At 39.4% G+C, this 21064-nt stretch overlaps 1 protein-coding gene across 1 annotated transcript in view; it reads left to right on the plus strand.

The window, feature by feature from the left end:
- The window catches only part of LOC126259198 (semaphorin-5A), a 686291-nt gene that overhangs the window by 664655 nt on the left and 572 nt on the right, over positions 1-21064 (plus strand). Inside the window, exons 4-14 of the mRNA XM_049955789.1 lie at positions 6593-6800; positions 7423-7728; positions 7904-8103; positions 8623-8919; positions 9146-9302; positions 10926-11139; positions 11260-11601; positions 12370-12747; positions 15810-15977; positions 18423-18590; positions 20832-20987. Of these exons, the coding sequence (XP_049811746.1) occupies positions 6593-6800; positions 7423-7728; positions 7904-8103; positions 8623-8919; positions 9146-9302; positions 10926-11139; positions 11260-11601; positions 12370-12747; positions 15810-15977; positions 18423-18590; positions 20832-20987 (2594 nt within the window). The remainder of the gene's footprint in view (positions 1-6592; positions 6801-7422; positions 7729-7903; positions 8104-8622; positions 8920-9145; positions 9303-10925; positions 11140-11259; positions 11602-12369; positions 12748-15809; positions 15978-18422; positions 18591-20831; positions 20988-21064) is intronic.

Here is a 21064-nt window from a genome sequence, read left to right on the forward strand (position 1 = left end):
GCCTAAATGCACTACTGGCCATTAAAATTGATACACCAAGAAGAAAGGCAGACGGTGAACGGGTATTCATTGGACAAATATATTATACTAGAACTGACATGTGACTACATTTTCACGCAATTTGGGTGCATAGATCCTGAGAAATCAGTACCCAGAACAACCACCCTTGGCCGTAATAACGGCCTTGATACGCCTGGGCATTGAATCAAAAAGAGCTTGGATGGCGTGTACAGGTACAGCTGCCCATGCAACTTCAACACACTACCGCAGTTCATCACGAGTAGTGACTGGCGTATTGTGACGACCCAGTTGCTCGGCCACCTTTGACCAGACGTTTTCAATTGCTGAGAGATCTGTACCCAGAAAGGCTCGTACACGACCTGCAACATGCGGTCGTGCATTGTCCTGCTGAAATGTAGGGTGTCGCAGGGATCGAATGAAGGGTAGAGCCACGGGTCGTAACACATCTGAAATGTAACGTCCACTGTTCAAAGTGCCGTCAGTGCGAACAAGAGGTGACAGAGACGTGTAACCAATGGCCCCTCATACCATCACGCCGGGTGATACGCCAGTATGGCGATGACGAATACACGCTTCCAATGTGCGTACACCGCGATGTCGCCAAACACAGATGCGACCATCATGATGTTGTAAACAGAACGCGGATTCATCCGAAAAAATGACGTTTTGCCATTCGTGCAACCAGGTTCGCCGTTGAGTACACCATCACAGGGGCTCCTGTCTGTGATGCAGCGTCAAGGGTAACCGCAGCCATGGTCTCCGAGCTGATAGTCCATACTACTGCAAACGCCGTCGAACTGTTCGTGCAGATGGTTGTTGTCTTGCAAACGTCCCCATCTGTTGACTCAGGGATCGAGACTTGGCAGCACGATCCGTTACAGTCGTGCGGATAAGATGCCTGTCATCTCGACTGCTAGTGATACGAGGCCGTTGGGATCCAGCACGGCGTTCCGTATTACCCTCCTGAACCCACCAGTTCCATATTCTGCTAACATTCATTGGATCTCGACCAACGCGAGCAGCAATGTCGCGATACGATAAACTCAATCGCGATAGGCTACAATCCGACCTTTATCAAAGTCGGAAACGTGATGGTACGCATTTCTCCTCCTTACACGAGGCATCACAACAACGTTTCACCAGGCAACGCCGGTCAACTGCTGTTTGTGTATGAGAAATCGGTTGGAAACTTTCGTCATGTCAGCACTTTGTAGGTGTCGCCACCGGCGCCAACCTTGTGTGAATGCTCTGAAAAACCAATCATTTGCATATCACAGCATCTTCTTCCTGTCGGTTAAATTTCGCGTCTGTAGCACGTCATCTTCGTGGTGTAGCAATCTGAATGGCCAGTAGTGTACTAGAGAACATGTGCCTTATGGGTTTTAGGAGACACACCCGGTACACATTGCCTATCAACAATAAATAACGGCAGTGGGACAGTGAAAAGAACTCGAAAAATCAAAAATCTGGTTGACAGAAAGAGAGAACGAAAAGAAGAACATAGAGGAAAGTTATAAATGCCCCGCGCTACTGTCATGTGTAACGCATTACGTTTCCCGCTACGGAATACCGAGCCCACTTTTCATCCTGTCCGGTGTCACGGAACTGGGAACATCCAGTTAACACGCCACACTGTAGTTCGTACTGATGTATTATCCGGTTGAACAGTGTACTCGGTTCTGGGAGGAGCTATCGGAGTATTTCCAGTGCCGGGAGGTCGCCGACGGAGCTTGTAAGCAAGAGCGCCACACCCACAGGCGCACGGACCACATCGATCATGCTGGAAGTTTAAATCGGGCGCGATATAGACGCTGCGTTGGCAGGTGGCTGGGTACTCGGCCGCATACATCAGAGCCAAGGTCGGCCGCTGCACGAGCTGTCTCTCCCCGTGGCCTATGGAAGGGCACATTTGTATCGCGGCAGCCCTCGTGTCGAGGTTAAATGCACTGCCAGCCACCGCCCTGAGATGCAGTTAAACACAGGCTGCCTCACAAAGGGGTTTACACTGTTAATAACTCGAACAAAAATAACAAAAACTGTGAATTTCAAGTCACATAGATGGTCACGACAGTACTGATGACGGTTTACTGTCGAAGATAATCAAAATGTCCCCCGTCGGTAGCACTACGGTGTATGCAACGCCGCGCAAAAGACCGAGACACATGTAATATGTTGCCGCTGGAATGGATTCACAAGTAATCACAATCGCCTCCCTCATGTCATCCAACGTACTTAGCTTTCGCGCGTACCAGGTGTACCGGTATGAAATGAGCTTTAAGATACAAATGTGTCGATGGGGAACATTTGTTGTGAACGAGCCTTAATTTTTTTTGCTTGGTTGGTATGACATCTGGCAAAGATATTTAGTATACATCAAGTCACGGAACAAACAACATCATATGTTTTCATCTTGTTAACAATGTCGAATTTTGTACCAGATAGTAATGATTTGCGGAAAGCATTAATTTTTTGCTTTCATTTGAAAGAAAGTGCTGCAGAGTCGCATCGAATGCTTGTCGAGGCAAATGGTGATCATGCTCTATCAGAAGCAACATGCAAAAGATGGTTTCAACGGTTCAGAAATAATGATTTCGATGTAAGAAATGAAGAACGTGGAAGACTACTAAAAAAGTTCGAAGACGCCGAATTGCAAGCAATATTGGATGCAGATAACACTTTGAGTCAGAACCAAATGGCAGCAATGCTAAATGTTGCACAACAAACAATTTCTGACCGTTTGAAAGGTATGGGACAGATCAAAAAGTGCCACATGAATTGAATGAAAGACAGATGGAAAATCGAAAAACCATTTGTCAAATTTTGCTTCAAAGACATGAAAGAAAATCAGTTTTGCGTCGAATTGTTACTGGCGATGAAAAATGGATTTATTTTAAGAATCCTAAACGGGAAAAATCATGGGTTAATCCGGGACAACCATCAACATCGACTGCAAAACCAGATCGATTCGGCAAGAAGACAATGCTCTGTGTTTGGTGTGGTGTATCACGAGCTTCTAAAACCCGGTGAAACTGTGAATACTAATCGCTACAGACAACAAATGATCAATTTGAACTATGCATTGATCGAAAAAAGACCAGAATGGGCCAGAATACATGGCAAAGTAATTTTTTTTTTTTACACGACAATGCACCTGCACACAAAGCAAAACTGGTTCAGGATACAATCAAAACACTTGGCTGAGAGCTGCTACCCCATCCGCCGTATTCACTAGACTTGGCCCCTTCCCTTTCATCAATGGACATGCATTGGCTGAGGAACACTTCGATTCCTACGAAGAAGTCGAAAATTGGGTGTCTGATTGGTTTGCTTCAGAAGACGAACATTTCTATTGGCACGGTGTCCACAAATTGCCAGAAAGGTGGTAAAAATGTATAGAAAGCAATGGTCAGTACTTTGAATAAAATGTTTTTACTTTTCTATTCAAAATTAGTGTTTCATTTTCACAAAAAAAACTCTCATTTCATACTGGTACACCTGGTACATGTGTCCAGAATTCCCCACAGAAAGAAGTCTTAACAGCGTTAGACAGTGAGATCTGGGTGGAAACTCAGCACTTCCCCGTCAGCCTGTCCACCTCTCAACAAATGTTTCATCCAGGAACTGCTACGTGACACGATGGTAATGCAACGATACACTGCCGTGTTGAAAAAAAGAAATTCATCTCTCTACATTTGGTGAACAGCTGGTACAATTCGTCCCTGCAACATGGTGGGTACTTTACACCTGCCACTGATCCTTCAGAAAAGACTGGCCCTAGAAGTCCACACCGATAAACCAGGATGATTAACAACTCATTCTTCATAACATAACGATTATCTCTTGCTCAGTACACACAGCAGTGGTGCAGTGCTGATTGATGGTTCCATTCAATTTAAACGTTGCCTCACCTGACCAAACAATGACACCAGTCAACCGTTCATTACTGCAAATCCTTTCACAAAATTCAAGGTGCCTATTCAGATTATCCTCATTCATCATGTGAAGCAGCCTGATAACATATGGGTTCCACTTTTCTTGCCTTCAAATGCAGTGATTTCGACTTGCTTACACTTGATTCATGCACAGTGTAGCCTGTGGACTTCTTTGGGGCCCTATGGACTTCTTTGGGGCCCTATGGACTTCTTTGGGGCCATATGGACTTCTTTGGGGATCTTGTCAAAGCCTGTACCACTGCGACCACCCCCCTTTCACCCGCTATTGATTTCTTCTTGTCACACTGTCCCTTCTTCAGATCATGCACACTTCCTTCCCTCTCAAATTTGCCGATCAATTTTGTTATTGTTATGCGTGACAGTGGTGCAGTATAAAATTCTGCCCACCATCATATCTGCACTTCTTTCATGTCTTCACATTTCCGCTGACACCTTAAAACACACTTCCTTTTGTACAACTTTTCAGCCATCTTGTTATTTACTTGCATTTACTGGCAACTGACAATAAACAAAACAAATGCAATAGTCATGAGAGCAGCATATAATGTCAAATGGATCAGGTCATTGTTAATGCCTTTTCAGCTATTTCAGTTCAAACAGTGTAAACCAACATGACAAAGTTATCAGAAACATGTGCAGTGCAAAGCCAAGAGAATCTTGTCAACCATTATTAAGAGATCTTAAGATACTAAGCATTCCCTCACTGTATCTGGATGAAATAATTCTTTTCACAAGTAATAACCCTAAACTCTTTTTGTCAAATAATTTCCAGCATCATTATGAAACTAGAAACAAAGAAAGCTTCATGTTGCCTACACACACGCTTAATCTTTTTGCGCAGACTCGACAGTATATGGGAATGAAAGTATACAGTAAATTGAAAGACACAAATTTTGGAAAGCTCCAAACTGAGGCAGTAATAAGAGAATTGTTTAGCACCCTGGTGCAGAAATGTTATTACTCTGTTGATGAATTTTTTAATGATCTGACCATCTGAACAGGATAAAAACAACAATAATAAATAATATTCAGATTTTATTGTGGTTATATAAAAATATTATATTCCACGTATAATTTATCATAAGCTGAAGAGTCTCCTGTACGTAAAACCAATGATTTATGTTGTTCGTTACGAGACAAAATTTTGATTCCGATTCTGACCACTTTGTGGAATACTCTGTGTTCTTCACTGCCTGATGTTGAGCAGGTGGAGACAGATGAGAAAGAGCAACACTATGACGTTCACTGCGAGGTGTGGAAATTACTATATGCACAATATAAAGGGGCACTTTTCTGGGAGCAGGTGACTTCTGGTGGGTACAGATTCTGTGAGTCCATTGGGGAGTCTTAACTAAGAAACCATGCAGCACCCCATAGCATTGTAATAGGTATTGAGAATGCAATGCTGATTCCAGTGTGCTTTTGTGAGGCGAGGAGATGGGGCTTGTTCCCTCCACATATCAGATAGGAATTTTCTCTGAAATCTGAGGCACACTGCACGTCTGTTGGCTCTCATTCGCAAATTCGACCAATAATATGGTGCACAATTTCACAAAGGTATTGGAATCCAAAATTATCTGTCGGGGCTCTTATGACCACTACTATTGCTACTACCACCTGTCAAAGATTAGCGGGACTCGTGTTCCTACTGACCAAATAATTCTACCTTATTTAAAGAAGAAGATATCAACTATGGAAATATTCATTTGCATTACTTATCCATTTTTGCTGTATGCAGTTATTTGGTTCCTATCTCTTTAGCTTATTTGCCCATTTACTTCTTATATATATATATATATATATATATATATATATATATAGACACACAAACAAACACAAATATACACACAAAATTCAAGCTTTCGCAACAAACTGTTGCCTCATCAGGAAAGAGGGAAGGAGAGGGAAAGACGAAAGGATGTGTGTTTTAAGGGAGAGGGTAAGGAGTCATTCCAATCCCGGGAGCGGAAAGACTTACCTTAGGGGGGAAAAAAGGACAGGTATACACTCGCACACACACACATATCCATCCACACATACAGACACAAGCAGACATATTTGGTCTTTAAATATGTCTGCTTGTGTCTGTATGTGTGGATGGATATGTGTGTGTGTGCGAGTGTATACCTGTCCTTTTTTCCCCCTAAGGTAAGTCTTTCCGCTCCCGGGATTGGAATGACTCCTTACCCTCTCCCTTAAAACCCACATCCTTTCGTCTTTCCCTCTCCTTCCCTCTTTCCTGATGAGGCAACAGTTTGTTGCGAAAGCTTGAATTTTGTGTGTATATTTGTGTTTGTTTGTGTGTCTATCGACCTGCCAGCGCTTTTGTTTGGTAAGTCTCATCATCTTTCTTTTTAGATGTATTTTTTCCACGTGGAATGTTTCCCTCTGTTATATATATATATATATATATATATATATATATATATATATATATATATATATATATATATATATGGATGTCAGTACCTTTGCTATGCTGTAGCAGTCAGTCCATGTGTGTATAATAGGAAGATTTTAATTTGTGAATAGGTCAATAAGTAAGTCACAGTTCTAAACTACATTTTTTTCCATCCTTCAGATATATGTATTTAAATACCTCATTTCCTGTGTTTTAGGGATGCACTGTACCGACTTGCAATTCCCGATCTGCGGCAGCTGGAAAAAGCAGACTGGCCGGCACCTGCAAACAAGACTGCTCTCTGCCAGGCCAAAGGACAGACGGAGTACCAGTGCCACAATTTTGTCCGCGTCCTGCTACGCAATGGCAAGCGGATATTTGCCTGTGGCACAAGTGCCTTCTCACCACAGTGCACCTGGAGGGAGGTAAGCAGTGGCAGTACTGTAGGGTATGTGTGTGTGTTTGGTATGCTACTAAGAGAGATTTCTATACATACAGCAAATGCCGAAGATTAGATGGGTAGATCACATAACTAATGAGGAGGTATCGAATAGAATTGGGGAGGAGTTTGTGGAACAACTTGACTAGAAGAAGGGATCGGTTGGTAGGACATGTTCTGAGGCATCAAGGGATCACCAATTTAGTATTTGAGGGCAGCGTTTAGGGTAAAAATTGTAGCGGGAGACCAAGAGATGAATACACTAAGCAGATTCAGAAGGATGTAGGCTGCAGTATGTACTGGGAGCTGAAGCAGCTTTCATAGTATAGAGTACCATGGAGAGCTGCATCAAACCAGTCTCAGGACTGAAAACCACAACAACAACAACAACAGCAAACTAAGCTCAGAAATCATAAACATGTTTTTTATTGCTGCTTAAATTCAAGAGACAAAGATGGTTGTGCACTTCCAGAACTTCACAGAATTTCAGACTTTAATGTAGTCAAGAACTTCAACATTTTAATAAAAATTTTTAATACTAGTTTGTGTTAAAATGATGGTGAATTGTGTTTTAATTCTGAATGTTTTTTTTTTAATTTTAATTTCAGATTGAGAATTTGAATAATGTACTTGAATTGGTGAAAGGAGTTGCAAAATGTCCATTCAGTCCCACGTACAATATTACTGCCTTGATGACCCAAAATGGTCAGTATTTTGTGGGAAGTCCAATGGATTTCTCAGGAGCAGATCCAGCAATCTACAGGAGCCTTGGAGCTGGCTCTACCACGCTTCGGACCAATCAGTACAACAGCAAGTGGCTGAATGACCCACAATTTGTGGGATCTTTTGAGAAAGACAATTTTGTATACTTTCTCTTTAGAGAAAGTGCTGTGGAATACATTAATTGTGGAAAGGTAAGCTGTATGACTTTGTGCAGGTTATCAGAGAGAATATTACTTCTCACATTTTTGATGAATGAATGTGCGAACCTCTGTAATTAATAAACTGATTGTATTTTTTGTTTTGAATCCACATTGCAAGAAAATATAGATATACTCTATAGCCCATTCTGTGTACCTGTTGTTGCAGATAGTGTACTCACGAATAGCAAGGGTCTGCAAGAATGATAGTGGTGGACAGCTAATGTTAAAGGACAATTGGACAACTTTTGTCAAAGCTCGACTTAATTGTTCCATTCCTGGTGAATATCCATTCTATTTTGATGAAATTCAGGGAATGTCATATGTTGAAGAGGAAGAGACAATATATGCAACTTTCACAACTCCTCCGTAAGTAAAAACAATGTCATAATGATGATGATGATGATGATGGCATATACCTGCCGAGACAAGTATAACTTTATGTAGAAATTAAGGTGTTGAGATTAAAAGACAATTAGGATTTATGATATTTGACTAATTTATATAAATTTCTGTTAGTGCCTGACTGAAAAGGGGTTATGAAAACATACCGCCCTTCTCTTTAAAGACAATCATTTTACCATCTAGAACTTTCACTTATCACAAAATTCAGAAGAAAGGAAGTCCTTTCTGCAAGCCACAAATTAACATTAAATAATATCATTCCTAAATCAGATGTGAAAAAAGAAGAAAATTATGCTTTGATTATGTCAGAAGTTTATTGTCATTTTCGTAGCAGTAATCCTCTGTCAAATATTTTCAACATCTTGTTTCTCAGTTTCACAAACTAAACCCCAATGTTGGTACTTACAAAGTTGCTGCAGGGATACCATTAAAAATTTCAAATTCCTCTAATTTTATGTGAAATTGTGTGGTTTTCCTTCACAGAAACAGCATTCCTGGATCAGCCATATGTGCATTCAATATGACTGCTGTGGAAGCAGCATTTTTAGGCCCATTCAAACACCAAGACAAGCCAGGGTCTGCATGGGAGCGCCACCACAATCAACATAAACAGTTGCTAGAATGCCAGGCTGCCCCACATTCTCACTTGCTACTGGATTCCTCGCGCTACCAACTGATGGACAGTGCTGTGCAGCCAGCCACAACAAAGCCGCTCTACACAGGACAGCTTGAGACACTCACCCACATAGCAATACATGTGATTCCCACCAAGCTACACAGGTATCATCGGATTTTACATTTCATTTGTAAATTATATGAGGGCTCAAATACAATGATCATTGCACTACTAAGTGCGCGTAGTTCAGTTTTGTAATTACATCTACCACCATTGTTACTGTTGTGGTTAAAAACATATTTATTCATTACTTTGTCTAAGTATAGTAGTGGCATACAGAATTTTCTGTTTAGTGTGTTGAAGCATTTCAGTTGGTGTGTTTAATTTCAGAGCTGTGCATATAATTTACGCTGCAACCTCTGAAGGACTTGTCAAGAAGATATCAGTTTTACCAAGAACTCAGGAAACCTGTGTTGTAGAAATATGGAAACCATACCCGGGGAATACAGTAGTACCGATAAAGGCACTTCACTATCTAAAATCAGCTGTAAGTCATGAAATGCAATTAGATGCCATTTTGCTTTTTGTAACAGTAATTAATGATATGTCATTAAAATTTAAGGGCTGCAGATAGAGTTTCTCAGACTACATGGATATGATGTTAAAAAAAATAACAAAATTTGCTTTCAATAATAGGGAACAATGGTATGTTCCAAGTTTTGGTACTATAGTTCTAAATATTTCTTTCAAGATATGAGTGTAATAAAGGAAAACTCATTTGGCATTGATTATTGGGAAACTTCTATCATGTTTCAGTCACTGAAACTCATTTGATAACTCATTACATTAGTAACTGGGCCCTAGATCAACAACTAAAATATAATGTCTAAATATAAGAATGTTAAAAGCATAAATAAGGTGATTAAAAAAGCAGTTTATGCATCAGGACCCTAATGCCATCAGATGATAATTGTGATAGTTTTTATTTTATAATAGTCTCATGTATTCATCACATTTCAATTGCCAGTCAATATTCATTCCTAAAAAATTGTTTGATACACAATATTATGTTACCATTAAGTTCAAGTGGTGTCAGTGTCACTTTACACTTACACTTATATTGTCACTTTCCTTGGTCAAACTTACTTTATTGCATGTTAACCACAAAATTTTTAATTTGCTTCTTTTCTTAAAGTTCATGCATTTTTTAAGATTTTGTGTCTGTATGTCTTAATAGTCTCTGGGAAATGTAGTTTTTCTTATTGAGAAAATGGAAGGAGAAAACTATATTTAACTCGAAAAAAAAATTGGATAGCCAAGGTTGCATTAATTAATATGTATTATTGATGACCAGATTTGACAGTCGAAACTGTCATCTTCATTTTTGGTTACAAATTGTGTTTCTTATGAGTTTATCACTCATGCTATGTTGTCATTATGGTGGAGAACATACAACACATTATACTAGGTTTGTCAAAAGAAAAACCATACACAGCTAAAAAGTTCCTTGAGCAAATGATCACATACGTACCACCCCAATGAGGCTCGTTAGTTTTTAAAATGCACAAAACATAGTAAAAATGTACATCTGTACAAATGTTTCTATTTACATGATATATTTAAAACAATATATTAATTGCTCCTCTGGTTAACTTACATATGTATATGGTGCACTCTGCTGCTAACATATACTACAACCGAGGTTCAAACTCTCACCTATGTCTAAAGTTTAGCACCAGTGTTTTCTTTTTCCTCTTTCTCAGTATTCTAGATTCCTTAACTTCAATTAAATGTCAGATAGTTTATTTATTTGAAGAAGTACAAGTTCAATCTGCCAGGATATTTCAAGTGGTGCAGAATCTAGAACCAAGTTAAATGAAATATCAAATAAATAAAATAGCAAGTGTTCTGTAGCTATTTGCAAACTTCACTAAATAAAACAGAGTGTGTGCTGTTTTGAAACTTCTTGGCAGATTAAAACTTTGTGATATACCAAGACTGAATTGCCACAACTTGCCTTTCACAGGCAATGCTCTTATTGACTGGACAATCCAGGCAAGGTTCTGGGTCACACACATACACAAGTTTAATCTGCCGGGAATTTTCAAGTTTTATCACTGTTTTCTTAATATGTATCAAATTGGTTTTAATGGAATCTTATTATTTTCAGGACTCTGTATATATTGGCTCTGATAATGGCATTATTAGGATTTCTGCACAACACTGTTCTAGACTGACAAATAAGGCTGCTTGTTTGAATGCTATGGATCCATACTGTGGATGGAATGAAATTCTCGAGAAATGTCAGACAGCTCCTAATGATAATCCTCTCACTCATCATTGGCAGCAAAGTGTCACACAGTGCCCTGTACTCACTGCTCCAGGTATTACATATCTCTGTGGCCACATTTTCACACCGAACAAAGTATAGTCATTGTAAAATTAATTTATAAGAACATATACAATATTTACAATTGTCTAATGGTAAAAAATAAAACTTATAGTGGACGGAGGTTGGAGCAGTTGGTCAAGCTGGTTCCCATGCTCACATTCTGGAGAAACTGAGTCAGGGGATGAATGCTTGTGCAGCTCACGGCAATGCAACAATCCTGCACCACAGAATGGGGGCTCACAGTGTGTCGGCACAGCCATTCGAGTAACAAACTGCACAGTGCACGGTGGATGGACAGCCTGGTCAGCTTGGTCAGCTTGTTCTCAGACATGTGGAGTGGCTGTGAAGACACGGCGTCGCATCTGTGGTAATCCTGCACCAGCCCACGGAGGGAGAGTGTGTGTTGGGCAGGATCGTAGTGAAATTTACTGCACTTCAAATCCACCATGTCCTGGTGAGCATACAAACCTTCTGTTAAATTATACAAGCTAGTAACCATCAAAATAAACCATAATTTATTGTGCACATATAACGTAACTGAATAGTAAAAAATTTACTCCCCCAAGCGGCAGCAGGAGAACACGCTTATAAGAGATATTACAGTTTCCAAGCTTTAGGAGCCCTTGGCTCCTTGTTCTGGCAGAAAGGTTGAACGGGAAGGAAGAGGAGTGAAGTAAAAGGACTGATGGAGTTTAGGAAAAGGGGTAGGGTTCAAAAAAGTTGCCCAGAACCCCAGGTTATGGGTAACTTGCCATCCGATAAGTCTCCCCTGATTCAAGGTTGTGGGCGATTTTTGGAAACCTTGCCCCTTTTTCTAAACCTCACCAGTCCTTTTCCTTCATCCTTCTTCTGCCCCCTTTGACCATTCTGCCAGAAGGAGGAGCCAAGAGCTCTGAAAGCTTGCAAACTGTAATACCTCTTATGCGTGTGTTCTCCTGGTGCCGCTTGGTGAGCAGATATTTTATCTGTCCAGTTAAATTATAATTTATTGTGCAATGCTTGTATGTTAATTGTAACTAAATCCATCGTATTTCAGTTTTATGGTTTCTGTAAATCAATCATTTTTCATCTTCTTGAAATTCAACACAGTAATTACATCAGAGTGCTTAAAAGATTTTCTACAAAGAATTTATGATTCAGCAGTTGAGAGACTTCCTTGAAATCCTTTTAATTTTAATCTGACAGACAGACAGACAGACACGTAACAGATTTTCTGTTTCAGCTTTGACACTGCCTCCCAGGGATGGCCAGTGGAGTGCCTGGGGAGAATGGGAAGAGTGTTCTGTTCCATGCGGTGGAGGTTTCCGAACGAGGAGGCGACTGTGTAACAGTCCTCCACCAGAGAACGGAGGTCGGGACTGCCAAGGGTGTAATCTTGACTTTGAGACATGTAATATGCATGCTTGTCAAGACAGCAAGAGATTCTCTACATGGACTCCTTGGTTGCCTCTTAGTAGCCTTGCAGCAGAGACAGGCTATGTGGAGAGAAGATTCAGATTCATTTGCAAGGCTCCTGTGTCTGATCCCACACATATCAAGATATCTCAACACAAAGAAGAAGAGAGATTCTGTCATCTAAATGGTTCATGCTACAGAACTGGTACGTTCAAGTTTCAGGGGTGAATGTTGATTCCACTGAATTTTTTTATACAACACAACTTAACCAAGAATTGTTTTATTTAAATATTATTCTGAAACACTTTACTGTTTTAGTCATTTCACAGTAAATGACAAATTGTTGTTTTACTTGGGAAAAAGTCAGTTAAAGAAATCTAACACCCTTCATTTTCCTTGTGGAGCAAGCTTTTAAAAATCTTTCAGTTGTTCAGCCTACTGATATACAAATCAGATCATGCCAATGAATCTGAATGTGGTTCTTAAAAATGGTTTTCATTAATCATGTGTTATAAAACTTCAGACACTATGCTTGTATAAAACTTCTACAAAATATTCTATGAAACATTTTGTACAAATACTTTAATTAGATTCACTAGCTACATAATATGAGAGGACATTAAGCAACAGACAGTAATGTATGAATCTAAAAAATGGGTACCTTTTGGAAAAAATCTCTTCTAAACGTATACACATGCATAGAACTGCTTCATGCAGTAGTGTAGCAAAATAACAGGGGTTCTGTGTGTGTGTGTGTGTGTGTGTTTTGTCTTTAGACTCTGTGAAATAGAACCTTCGTCTGATAACTAAATATTTTTTGTCCTTTCTATGTGTGCTTCTCATTGTCTCCTTTACTTTTTGATTAGTATCAACTTAGTGTTATACAGACATGCAGGGGTTTTTTGGTTCCCTGGACTGATAGAGGACATTTTTACATGCGTGTTCAGCACCAAAAGAGGCTATTGCTCAATGTGACACAGAAATTTTTTCCACTGTTGATGAGTACATGAGATAAGTGCGTAATTATTTTTAGTTCTTCTTATTATGTGCAGCATATACTATTATTTTTCCTCTTCTTGATATATTGCTCCATATTTAATAGCATCCAAACTGTATTATCTCTCTTCCATATCACCCATTTGCAATTTTTTTTTCTGTGAACTCATGTTAATACTACAACAACATTTTATTTTCAATTTAAAAAACAGCATTCAAGTGACCCTTTTATTTATTTTGTCTCTTTCTTATGACATACTTTATTAAGAGTCATGTATTGTCTGATTTTAGAAAATTTCTCCTCAATTTATTCTGGGTTTGTACATTGCCTTTGGGAATCAGGTGTTATTTAGTTTGATAGCTTTCAATTTGTTTGTTCATTTCATTAAAATTTCATTTCTAATAGGCATTGTACAAGAATACACATTTGAATAACATCAAAACAGAAGCAAATAGGGAGGTCTCACTGACCTATTGGTTTTATCTTGCCTCCAGTACTATCTCTGCACGCGTATTACTCAGCTTACAATTCTACTGTCTTCTGGGCCACACTTTTTGCAGAATATGGTGTACAACTCCAAAAGCACTCTGTTACTTGACTGGGTGGGCATCTGTCTTGACGTTTAAGTTGCTCTTGTGATTTGCCTCACATCCTGTTTCATGTCTTCATAAATACAGGGTAAACATTATTAAAACCAACAAATTGCAGGGACGGATTCCCAACTGGAAATGGAGGAAAATAGGTCCTGTGAACATGTGTCTGGTAATGCATCGCTGCAACCTCAGATGGCGCTGACGAATGAAAGTTTCTCTGGCCATGTGCCGTGTGTTCCTTGTGTGTTTCAGGCTGTGTGATTGAAGCAACATACTGTAAGCAGCAGAATGGTCCAGTATTCATGTCAGGAAGAAACCGAGATGGTGTTTGTGTGCTTCCAAGCAGATGGAAACAGTCAAGAGGCAGCATGTCTGTACTAAAACAAGTACCTTCAGAGACAACAACCACATCACACAACATTTCAAGCTCTTTTTGGGTGTCTGTGTGATCATGGGTCCTTTCAGACAGATAAATGTGCAGAAAGGTGGTGGACTGTGCACACACCAGATTTGGAGAACCGGGTTCTACAGGATATTGAGATGAATCCTAGTACAAGCTCCGGGCAAGTGGCCTGCCAACACGGTGTAAGCCAACATACAATTATATGGGTCATCAGTCCTCTTTACTGAAGAAGCAAACTTTACCAGAACTGGGATCATCCATCTGCATAATCTTCATCTGTGGGCTACAGACAATCGTCAGGGAACGGTTGTGGCATCTTATCGGCATCGATTCAGCATCAATGTGTGGGCAGGGATTCTTGGTGGCCATATACTTGGACCAGTTATTATTCCACAAAACCTCAATGGAGGAACGTACTCGGACTTCCTGTGGGATACTCTACCTGGGCTGCTTGAGAATGCGCCTTTGGCAATATGACAGGTTATGTAATTTCTGCATGATGGAGCACCACCCCTCTTCCACACTACAGTTTGCTGATACCGCAACAGAATCTTCCTCAGTGTAGGATAGGATACAGAGGCCCTGCGGCATGGCCTGCTAGATCACTTAAACCCCCAGGATTTTTACCTCTGGGGGCATCTGAAAAGTGTTGTGGATGCTGAACCTTCAACAGTCTGTTCATGATTCCTGTGACACTATTCGGAGAGAGGTCAGAACATGCAGAAGAACATGGTAATAACATGATGTGATGTGTGAAAGTGTGCATTGCATCCCACGGAGTTTGAACATCTGTTGTGACATGGATCAGTGCAACTCTGTACTGTGTTCTGGGACAATTTGTTGTTGTTGCATGCACACCGTCCATGTTTGGACATCGTATGACCTTTTTTTACCCCACTTCCAGTCAGGATTTTGTCCCTGTAGTTTGTCAGTGTCATTTATATGTTTATAAGGAATAATTTGTGTAACACTAGACTATTGCAAACTTATAAAACATGTGTAAATATGATATGAATTGTCTTGTACATAACAACAACAAATTGACTTCATTGTTGATTCCTAGGTAGGTAACAGAATTTTGTTACTGTCTGTTGATCAGATCTATGTATTTTCTCTGTCTTTATGAATGACATGGTGTAAGCTGAGAAACCAGTAGATTATCTGCAACATATGCTTACCTATTTGTTATAGCTTGTAGGCAACTGTTAAGAGATAAATACAAAAAATTAATGTATTAGATAACTCAGTCTAAATTAGAAGTTTCCGTTTTATAGGCAGAGGTGAGTCTGATGACTTGTGGTCTGAGTGGTCTGGCTGGTCACCTTGTTCAGAAGAATGTGGAGGTGGACAGCAACACAGGACAAGGGTCTGCGAGGACAAGCCAGAAAACTGTGAAGGGTTGTCACGCATGTCTCGACAGTGCAACACTCACAAATGCAAAGGTTGGTATTTATTGTAACAGGGAAGTAGCTAACTAATAGTTGACAAAATTAGTTTTTTCTGAGTACATATGCTCTACTCCAGTGCCTGCTTCATCACCCTGCCACTTGAATTCCCACTACCCCAATAACAGCTTATCTGCATTATATAGGTGCCCCGTCTGACAGCCAACATTTCCTCCCCCTTAACAACATCCTTTCTTCTCATGTACACTCCACCTGATGCAGATGCTCACCAGAGTATAGCTGCAGTGATGGTTCAGTAACTTCTATATTGTTAGTTGTTACATTTACTCTCGCCATTATTCATATTTCACCCAGGATATTCCAGTATCGTATTTATATTGCAGTTTTTATTTCACAAACCTCTGTGGACTTGTACGAGTGCCTTTTCTACATATCCATACTCACACTTTATTCGTGATTTGGTCACCAGATGCGTCACTTTTTCATTGCCACCTTTATGCAACCAGTAACCTGAGTCTGTATGTGACGGTTATATCACCAGTACATGTTTCTAGAATTGCTAACAATACTTCTATTTCTGTGACTCCAAATGCTCAGCTACAGATTGCTGCATACATCTGAGATGTGCTCTTACATAAATGTGGTGCAACTGCTAGGCCCACATCTGTTGTAAATCCAACAGTGACAGTAAAGATGGCATTGTGGTATAGTTTCACCTGTGACAAAGGTATTTTACACATCAAAGCTCCAGACAGAGCTAGTTTTTGTACGATTTTTAGGCTTTCTTCCTGACTTTACTGAGGTGAGCCAAAAATATCTTTTCTCATTTAAATACAAAACTAAACACCTATACATCTATATGAAAATTCCTCCTAGTTTGAGGGTACATATTCTAGTTGGTGACCACTTAGCTTTCAGCTGTAAATAGGTTGTCTTATGAACAGAAATGGAAAGTTTGTTGTTTGCTCAATACTGCAGAGTTATCATTATCGCACTTGTTGCTTTTACCTCCAACTTTGCCCTCGAGTGCTCCAAAACTACTAACAGTATTTTAACCACGTATGCTACAACTACATCTCCATCTTCCTCTTAATCAAGCAAGCTTATGCTTATGGTCTCTCTCTCTCTCTCTCTCTCTCTCTCTCTCTCTCTCTCTCTTCCATCCCCCCCCTCCCCCCTCACACACACACACACACACACACACACACACACACACACACACTTTGTCTAAAAGCTCAGCAATATTTTCAGTCTTATTTATGTTCATATTCACCTCTTCGGTACTGTGAGTTGCTACATTTTTTCCTTTCATGATCTGTATTCCACCCAGGAATTGACATTGATATCAGCAATAAAGTGAACTCTAGCCTTCCTTCTTCCTTGGGTTAGTATCCACTTAGTCTTATCACAGTCAGCTCACAGCAACTAGTATGGTACCATGTCCAATCAATAACATTTTCATTCAATTCAAAAAAATATATGCATATATGCTCCCTAATGACAATCATGAATTTAGTTTTTTTTAAGTGTAGAATACACTGCACAATCAAGACATAAAAATTGTTTCAGCTCAAAACAGGATGGTTCTCCAGGGTACTGTACTCTGGTAAAGTTGCTTACAGACATAAGACAATAAGTATTTGCTAAGCCTGTTATAAATAGTCTTCATATGTACATATTACTTATGCTAATACCGAGTGCTCGATTTGTAATGGTACGCACCGGTATTTTGTACTGGTACCTCCGATAAAAAAAAATCAGAAACGCAGATTTTGAGATGTGGCACAATAGAACTTAATTTTTTGCCAGTACAAATATTGAATTCACACTTTTAAAATATGCAGAATATAAAAGTCCCCCCCCCAAATGGTCAAAGTACCAGAACTTCTTTTTTTTGCCTATCAAGAACTGCTAATACCTATTAGTACAACTTTTTTTTACTGTATTTTACCAATCTTCACAAAAGTGCTTAAGTGTGTATGCAGACCATATTAAAACCAATGTGGTGATGTCTCTACAGTTACATGGTCAGAATCATACATAGCTGTTGCTAAAAACAAGATGTATACAAACTATACACAAATGAATTACTGGCTGTTTACCACACAGTCACAGGTAATTGGGTGATCCTGTAGAAAACAAATACTAAGTTCCCTTTCCTTTAATAGGTAGACAGATAATTATTTTCCTTTTATAAGTTGTTTATCAGCTGGATATAGAATGTAGGAACAGTTTACATTAGCTGCTTTTATCGGTTAGTATGTTCATTTCTCATTCCATATCTCTTACAGTTGTGCTACGGAGCTATGGAATACAAAGTGTAAGTGCGTGAGAGAAAGAATAAATCTGTTAATATGAATAAGTATTCTCATATCCATGCTGTGAGTTTCTGTCACATTATCTCCAGAACTCAAAACTACTTTTTTTTAAAGACAGGTGATAGCTTTGCCTCCTACTTATGTGTGACATATACTTTCACAGCGGAATGGGGCTGCTGGTCAGAGTGGTCTGGATGTTCTGCAACGTGTGGACAAGGTCTGCGGCAGCGTACTCGCATCTGCCTAAGTGTCAGCAACAGAGCACAGGTTGACTCAGGCTGTGATGGACCTTCTGTCAGCCAGGAGCCATGTGAGCTGACGAGCTGTGAATGTAAGCCTTTATTCATATTGCTGGCATTGTTTTTGCTAAATTGTCTTTTGTTAATTGATGAATGTACACAGTACACAATATTTCATGTAACTGAGTAAAATTAACTGAAAAATCCAGGATGGATTCTAAACTAGTATAGAGAACAGAGAGCAGCAGACTGGCATGTGGAAAATGAAGGTCTAGAACTAGGGAGCGATGTATCCATTTTTGTGAAATGTTTGGCCTTTCCCTCACAGCTACCAACAAACCAGTGTGTGTTACATCTGTTTGAAAATTTAAACTAAGTAATTACAAGAATCACACTTTCCTACTGGCATGCAGCTTAGCAAAAATGACCACTGTATTCTAAAAATTCACCTGATTCATCAATACATCTTGCATTTGCCATTGGAAGATCTCCACTGAGGAATTTTGCATTATTCAGAAAAGTGTAAACTGAATCTTAATCACAAGTCTGAAGTTGAACAGTATTAGTGTATCCAAACCAAAGCTAATTCCACTCTGAAATCACTCACCATTACAAAGAAAAAATTCAGAGGTTTTCTTTGGGTTTAAAATGAAAAAGCTTTCAGTGATGTGCAGGCCATTTAAATTGGGAATGATATTGTTGAGAAAGAGGGAATCAGTGGTGACATCGTACATGTGGGTTTGAAATGGTATGTGTGATGACTGCACATACATCAATGATGGTTTAGAGAATCTGGTTGCAGATGTTGATCAATTAAGACAAATCAGCCATACATTCAGCAACTGGTTTGAAGCCAGCAGTTTTAGTGTAGCCATAATGGGCAGGTGTGTCTATCTTTGGAAGACGGGAGGATAATGTAGAATCTTACTATGCAGTTTCAACTGTGCAAAAACGGTTTACTACTCCTGTTGGTGTACGCTTCCACATTCCAGGTTGTAGTTTAGAGGGGAGATATTGCCCAATATGAAGTAGTTAAGTTGTAAAAGCCTTAAAGACACCTGGCATCTATTGGAGCCGTGCTGGCTGGAGGTACAAAGTTCCCCAAGTGTCTTTAAGGGGTGTTCCTATCGGAGATGTATCAAGTTGAAGTTAGCACAAAACAGTCACAGTGTTGTTAAATTTGAAGTCAAATATCGGGGATCTTCTTCATTGAGATGAAAAAGTGATAATTTGCATTCAGATTGTCAGAAAAAAATGAATTCTTAACAAGAAAATTTTTCATTTAAGTCTCTCTTAGTGCTAAAATGAATTATGCCCCTAGTACAAATAATTAAACAGGATTGATTGCCTGCAAAGATAGTTTACGACACTGTATCATTGTTGACTGTTCTGGTTTTGGATAACCTCAGGTTGGACAAACTGTGTTAGTGTCAGGAGAGATTCAATGAGCTGGAGTGATTTTTCAGAAATGGATTATGGTTTGTTGTTTGTACTGACAGAACTGGAAAGGAACTTGTAGGAAAACACTAATCTTAAACAAACCAAAATAGTGATGTAATAATGATTATGTTCATTTGATAGATTTCAGCAGGCAATGGGTGCAGTGCTATTGTACCTGCTTGACAGGACCATGTGAAGTACAATGTGTGTCAGCTTTCCAATGTTAATGTGTGCAGTGTATATCTTTGTTACTTCATCTTCAGGATTTACACAGATTCACAATAGCTCCTAAAAGCTTTAGGCACTATCCAAGACATTGACATTAATAAATGACTCTTATTATTTCCCTTAAACTGTATAGTGAAGTTTTCAATCTTCTTTTGAAGAAGTCAAAGCACATAGGAAAGTGCATGAATTTCCATTGATCAACATTTGATACCTACTGCCTAATAACTTACTTCATTTATTAAATAAATGAATGATTTGTTGGAATATCTTAAATCTGGCCAACTGTTACCTTGTTGGTCACCTGTTATGCTATATCAACATTTCTTCTACCTAAACAACCTAAAATTTCCTTCCTGCTCGCATTGATCAGTTTTACATTCATTTTTAAATGATTCATCACTGAGGCGAAACTCAAAAACAGATCTGCTTCGCACCTTTGGGAACCATTACAAAGACCTTTTATTACAACATTTTCTTGGGTCACTTGAAGAATGCTTTCCTGGTTGAGAACTAGGAGTCATTCCAAAGTAATGAAGACTTTTCAATCTTGTAGAATCATAGAAAACATCCCCACCTACAAACAATTCCATGTTTTTAGTCAAAGCATTGTTCATTATGTGTCTGCTGAGGCAAGCTACTAATATTGCGTTGTGCTTTTGTCACAGCACTTATGGGATGGGAATCGTGGTCAGTTTGGTCTTTGTGTGATGATGCCGGAGAGCAGCACAGACGCAGAAAATGTCAGACGACGAACCCTGGACCTCAGCTGTGCCAGGGCCATGATCAAGAGACAAGAATGTGTGTTCAGACAACTGAAAATGGTAATTTAATCACACACTTAAAGTCCTGCAACTTGAATTCAAGAACATGTTTATTAATAATCTTTTGTTTTCTTTGT

Source organism: Schistocerca nitens, chromosome 5, assembly GCF_023898315.1.
Source record: "Schistocerca nitens isolate TAMUIC-IGC-003100 chromosome 5, iqSchNite1.1, whole genome shotgun sequence".
Classification (NCBI taxonomy): domain Eukaryota; kingdom Metazoa; phylum Arthropoda; class Insecta; order Orthoptera; family Acrididae; genus Schistocerca; species Schistocerca nitens.